General features: G+C 37.2%; 1 protein-coding gene across 1 annotated transcript in view; it reads left to right on the top strand.

The window, feature by feature from the left end:
- Positions 1-6,638, top strand: part of LBR (lamin B receptor) — a 34,608-nt gene that overhangs the window by 19,869 nt on the left and 8,101 nt on the right. Inside the window, 4 exon segments of the mRNA XM_042475555.1 lie at positions 556-752; positions 2,190-2,244; positions 3,559-3,753; positions 6,039-6,142. Of these exon segments, the coding sequence (XP_042331489.1) occupies positions 556-752; positions 2,190-2,244; positions 3,559-3,753; positions 6,039-6,142 (551 nt within the window).

Below are 6,638 nucleotides of genomic sequence, written 5' to 3'. Positions count from 1 at the left end.
CCGAAAAATTCGTAACCCGATCATTTCGTATCCCGGGGTACCAGTGTATCTTCTTTCCTGCTATACTGTACTTGAATGGGCATTGTGATCTAGGCAGGTAGTTAAAATTGTGGGCTACTTGCCTTTAGATTACATTAAGACTTGGATAACCAGTAGTACTTTTCAGCTCCCAGAAATGTCAGCTAGTATGGCCAATGGTCAAGAATTCCTAGAGGTGAAATTCAGCAACATTTGGTAAACCAGGGTTGTGGAAACTCTAACATAGATAGGCAGGTTTTGTATAAAAGCTACAAGTGTCTTTCGTCACCGGTTACATTTTTGCTGTATAAACAAATGTTGAAACTTCTGAGAATAGTCTATATAATATAATAATCACAGTCCTGTCTGCAAAAAAGTACATGAATACTCAGGTATCAGGATTGTAATTTGATTCTCAATCTTACAAAGGAATTGATATATATTGCTGTTGGAATCAATTTTCTTTTTGTTTTCTGTTTAACCTCTAATTATGTTAATTTTAATAATCTCTATTTTGGGTTTGTTTGTTTTTTGCAGGTGCCTTTTTCATGATATTTCTCCTGCCTGCAACAGTATTTTATTTGTTGTTAATGTGCACACAGAAAGATCCCAGTGTCCTAAATTTTCCTCCTTCCCTACCAGCTTTTGAAAGCTTATGGGAGGCAAGAGTGTTTGGTGTCTTTCTGCTTTGGTTCTTTCTCCAGGCCTTGTTTTACTTACTGCCTATAGGAAAGGTAAATAATTTTATCAAATAGAATCTGGATTTGTATAATATTAACTTTGGTTCTAATTTTAACTTTGCCTGCAATTTAATTTTGTTTGTTAAGCAGTAATTGTAGTTTAAATTGGTTAGAAACATTTTATGCTGGATAATATAGGAGTATCATTTGACCATCCCATGGGTCTTATCAGTTTAATTATCCCTAAATTTAGACATGCCATGGCACATTTGAATGTGCTGCCATCAATCCTGTTGGAAGATAAATATATATTAAAAATCCATTTGAAAAGTGAACCTGCCCATGTTTAAATCTAGAAATAGAGTCAATTTGATAGTGTTTTATTGTACTGTCCATTTTACCAAGGTATTCGTTTTAGACAGATTTTACACAGATTTCCAGGGAGAACAGAAAGATTTTATCTTCCTCCAGTTTGGGAATTCAGGCACTTAAATTACAGAGAAGGTTGCTAGGTTCTGTGTCTATGTTATTACTACATGTAGACAAATTTTAGGTGTGTGTGGGGGGATTTTAACATTTTACTGGATTATTAAATATATATTTATTTTTTAATTTTAGGGATTTAGACAGAAACCGTTAGACATCTGTATTTAGTGTTTTATTAATTTCAGCTGTATTTACTTGCATTTGTGTGTATTTTTATGTATCCTATGCACTTTATTTTATATTTGGTCTATGACCATAAATAAATGCTAGGTGTATATTGGTGGGGAGAGCAAACTTTCATAGCAGTTTTTATAGTTGTTGTTATTCCTCAACCCCAATTCCTACCTGTCCAATCAAGTGCTTTATTTATTAGAAAAATTAAAATTATGTGGAATTGTTTTTTGTGACTCAGACAGCCGTTTTTCCTCTCTCTGAAATCTGTTGGTTTTGGGACCACTTTATTTTGTGTTTTTCTTGGTGAGAGTGAACATATTATTTGTCACACACTCTAGAAAACTTCCTGCAAGGCATTGCTTTATTTGCAGAGTCATTGGGCTAGATCCAGCAAAAAAAGTTTCAATTGATAAAACTTCTCCTTCTGTTAGAAGACTTGATATAGTAAAGATTTTCCTATAGACTGAAGGAGGAGGATGAAGCAGTATTTTCTGGCTTCCAGCTATCGATCCTGTATGTCCTCTGATGAGTTGGAGGATTAGCAAACCCCCTGAAACAGTAGGAGGGGAAGTATGGGGCTTTAGAAAGAAGAATCGGCAACGGTCTCTCCCTTTGCCCCATTCTGTGCTACAGAGGATTTTTGTGTGGCTTTCATTCAACAATATCCTACCAGGAGAATAAAAACTCTAGATCCAACCCATTGAGTTTTATAAAATGTAAAAGGGCATGTGACTTCTTAAAATTGGCTGTTTTGTATAATATGCTGATTGCTGTATGAAGATAGATTTATTACAATTCTCGTTAAAAGCTTTTCCTTCTGTTATTTCTAAGGTTGTAGAAGGAACACCCCTTTTGGATGGAATGAAGTTGCAGTACAGGATAAATGGTAAAAGTCATTGGAGTTTATTCTTCCATTTGAATTTGCTACCTGTTTGATGATGATCAGTTCACATAGTTTGGCAAAATGCTGTGATTTTAATTATTTTGGTTCTAAACCTGATTGAGTTACTGTGCCGCACTTTGTTGAGCTGAAAGGTTTTCAACCTCCCTGCTAAGGGCACTGCAGTGGAAATAAAGATGAGGCTCCCCTCCAAATGTTTATCAACTGAAAGAATATGGATTTCATTAAGATCTTAGCACACTAGATGGCGAGGGTTAGATCTGCACCCAGTGAGGATAAAAATACTTCACCCCAAGTTCATCCACATGGATCAGCAGAGAGGAGGGAGGGGGTTGAGAAAGATGTGGTTGGAGTTATTTTGTGCACTGATGGGCTTGTGGTATCCTGCCCATCTGTTTAGGCCCCTAGTAATAACTATGTGAAAAAATAGTTTTATATTTCTCACATAATCATGACTAGATTGAAGCTGTGTGATAGATGCCTTCATGTTAGTCATCTGGTAATTTATGTAACTCAGAAGTTAGTTTTGCTGAGTTCAATGGGAATTTTTCCCAGAGGAGCATTTCTGGGATTGTAACTTTAAGATTACATGTTCTGCATAAACACTGCCTGAAAGGAAATGTTAATGTATTTATTGTATGATCTTGTTTTCCCTTTTTACTTATTAAAAATGCTAATTTTGTGAACATGGCTTTCAGTTTTCATATTCATATAGGCATTTAAATGTACGTTTCTTAGATTTCTTAGGGTGTTTTATTCTGAAGTTCAGACCATGCAAAATACCTGTTTCTTTCTTATGATATCCTACAACAGGGATGAACAACTTTTGGGAGTTTGAGTGATGCATTGGCACCTAGCGAATGTTGGAAGGGCTACAGCCTCCCTCAAAATTAAAACTTTTTTTGTTCCAACATTCCCTAGGGGACATAGGAAGTAATTTTTGGCTTTCTTTAGGCCATTTCAGATCCTTTGTAGGCCATTGATTTTGGCCCTCCGGAACATTTTAGGCCCAGGAAAGGCTTTTTGTCTCAAGGTGACCTGAAAGTTGATTCCAGATCATTTCCTGGTACCAAGGCCTCTTCTGAGCCTGAAATGGATGTAGGGGTCAAAAACATGCCAGAATTGCCCCTCATTTCCTGAGGGATGTTTGGGGGCATTATTGATGAATTCTTTTTTTAAAAAATGGAGGGGACACATGTGGCCTACAACACTTCCTCAGCTTGGCCTGTAATAACAGTGATATTTTACTAGACCTGTGCCTTGCATTAATTGTATGTGTGTGCTTTTTTTCTTTTTAAGGATTCTACGCTTTTATCCTAACAGCTGCAGCTATAGGAATATCTCTTTACTTTGACATTGAGTTTTATTACATATATGACCATTTCCTTCAGTTTGCTGTCTGTGCTACAGTCTTCTCTCTGGTGTTAAGCATTTATCTCTATGTCCGTGCCCGGAATGCATCTGAGAAGGAATTAGCACCTGGAGGGAATTCTAGTAAGTGGACAAGCATGAAAACATTTCCTATTTGATGTCATTCTTAATAACATGTTTGTGCATATACATCTTTTCATTATAAACTATGGTAACTCCCACTATTATGTTTGCTTTTGGACCATAGTCATTGAGCCAAAACAGACAGCCCTGAAGGGATGGCTTGACACTGCCCCCTTGAACTTTGGGTTGGAGCTGCGGCAACCACATGCCGCTGCCCCAACCCGGCTTCTTGCCGGAACAAAAAGAAGCGGCAAATTTCCACTCCTATTTGAGCTGTTAAAAAGTCGGCTTTTCCGGTGCCATGCAGGCTTTGTGGTGCTCGTGTGGCATATAAACGTAGTGCCGCCAAAGCACTGCAAAGCCTCCCCCCATGTGGTCAGGTGTGTGGCTTGACGCTAGCTTGGGGGGCATCATGAGCTCTGACTTCGCCCCCAAGCTGGTGCAATGGGGCAATCTGTTTCACCCCATTGTCTTGGTGCTTCCAGTGGGACATTAAGAAGAATCATTAATTTAATTTCTTGAATGCTTTTCCATGAAAAATACTATGTAAACTACTGCCGTGTTTGTTGTTTTTGTGAGCCTTCAAAAAACAAGGTAAGCAGATTAAATTTTGATATTATTTATTGAAGATTTTATATTTAAAAGCATACTCCTATAACTGCTTAAAGTGTGAAATTTAATGCAGAAAAGCTTAACACCTGTTTTTATTCTCAGTACATTTAAGAATCTGGGAGAAATTTGAAATAAATCTGCCCTGTAAAGGAAGTCCATCATGCATGGAAAGGGTTTTTGTGTTGTGGCAATTTGTGGGAGCATTCATTTGGAATAAGTTGCAGTGCAGGATATGGATCACAGGAATAAAGCACAACTTGCCAAATTCTTAGAATTTTCTGAAGGGAAAGGGAAATAAAACTATATGCTTGAGAAAAAAATGAAATGCATCAAAAAAATTCAGTGAGCAGGACACTTTAAAAATAATACTGTTGTTTGTATATTATACTGTTGTCTGTATACTTGAAGGTCTTTGGGAGGAGTTACAGTAAATTTAAATGCTGCTGGAAAGTATCTTTACATAGGGAAAGCATATTTATTAATTAATACAATATTAATACATATTTGGCAAATAACTTTTCAAAGTATGTGTAGAATCTTCTTAAGGGAAAAGAGTACCTATATTATAGGTCTCTTATTGGCAAGGAGAACTTTCAGCTGGCAAAGGGTACAAATTTGCCTCACGGTGGATCAAGGGGATGCCCTTCTCTGAAACTCCAGGCACCTATCTTGCCTTCCAGTTGAGAGATGAGCTGTAGGCCTGTGCAGTGTTTCTGTTATCACTGATCTCAAGGGGTTAGAAAGAACATGTTGAACTCTGCCTTAGAGAAGAGGAAATGAAGTTTGAAAGAGGTGAAACTAGGAGATATCATCTGACATTTTCTCCAGGGTATTCCAACCCACTAGGCAGTCAGTCAGCTCTCCTAGCCCTGATCTATTCTTATGATCAGGAGGGGGTGCAAAAGGGGGGGGGGCTTGGATGAGGGACTAACAGAGTTTTAAGTACAACTAGGTTAAATACAATAGAAATGCAGATTTAGCAGGAGTAAATGAAGATAAATTGGACTCACTGAGCCACTTGTTGCTTTCTAGTTTTCTTAGTGTAGTCTGCTGGATCCTTGTTCATGCCAAGCCTTTCACTGCCCCTGTCTCTGAATTATTAATATTATTCATTCTGTCTCCCATCTTTAAGGGAGGGAAAGTTGTTATACTTGGGAAAGAAGACCTGTAAATACCCCTTTCCAGCTACATTGCATGTAGAAGAGTAATAAGAATCACATTCATAATTCCACCCACTTGTGGTTCTGGATCAATTTTTCATTTGTTTGTTGCATCTGGAACTCTTTTGGGCTGAGAGGCAATACAGACACACCTTAACAAACAAACAAAATAATAAAACCTGCTACTGGAGTGTGGACCCTGTCTACTAAACTAAAGTCACTGTTTAATTTGTTTATATGTAACAGTTGCACACTACCTTGTAGTGAAAACAGTTCACAATAAAGAGCAACATGCAATGTGAAGAATTTAAGGAATTGCTTTAAATTATGGAATACTAGTGGAATGTCTTTATACTGACAAAACCTCATCATGGTACGGGTAGATATTAACATATGGAGTGCATCAGTAGCCTTAACAGGAAAAGGTTGCTTAAAAGTAATGGATTTTAAATAGAGTGAGTGAAACAGCCAACATTAGAATTGCAGACTAATTAATTTTGTTCTTATTTGTAGGGAATATAATTTATGATTTTTTTATGGGACGTGAGTTAAATCCCCGCATTGGAAATTTTGATTTGAAATATTTCTGTGAATTACGACCAGGCCTAATTGGCTGGGTAAGTGAAAGTATACGTATATTGTTGTATATTTTATTTTACAAACAAGGCAGCATTTATTAAAATGAAAATTTTAATTACTGTAAGCAACAAATGCAAAATAGTTGAGTGCTGAAGGCATCACAATTAGCATTACCTGTATGATATTCACAGTGCAAAGAGCACTGCTTTAAGACGATATGGGCAGTTTACAAACTTTAAAATACAGAGATAGGTTAATTTTTTTAAAAATTACACAACAGGTTTTTGGATATAAGTAAATGCTTTCTCTATGTAGGGAAAAGTCTTTTGAAATTATTGAAGAATCATATTTGAGGTTCTGCACCTGGGATTTCAGACAGTGTTATGTCCTGTCCCGCTGGTCAGTTAAAGCCCCGTCTGAGCTGTTGGAGATCCCTATAGGGTGTGGGACTTCAACATTCACATTGAACTGGCTCAGAACTTCACAGCCGCTGCGAGAACCACAGTTTATTTCAATACAGCACTGGCCTAATGC

The sequence above is a fragment of the Sceloporus undulatus genome, chromosome 1 (genome assembly GCF_019175285.1).
Source record: "Sceloporus undulatus isolate JIND9_A2432 ecotype Alabama chromosome 1, SceUnd_v1.1, whole genome shotgun sequence".
NCBI lineage: Eukaryota > Metazoa > Chordata > Lepidosauria > Squamata > Phrynosomatidae > Sceloporus > Sceloporus undulatus.
Note: the sequence above shows the minus strand (reverse complement) of the source record. Positions and strands in the feature narration are given on the sequence as shown.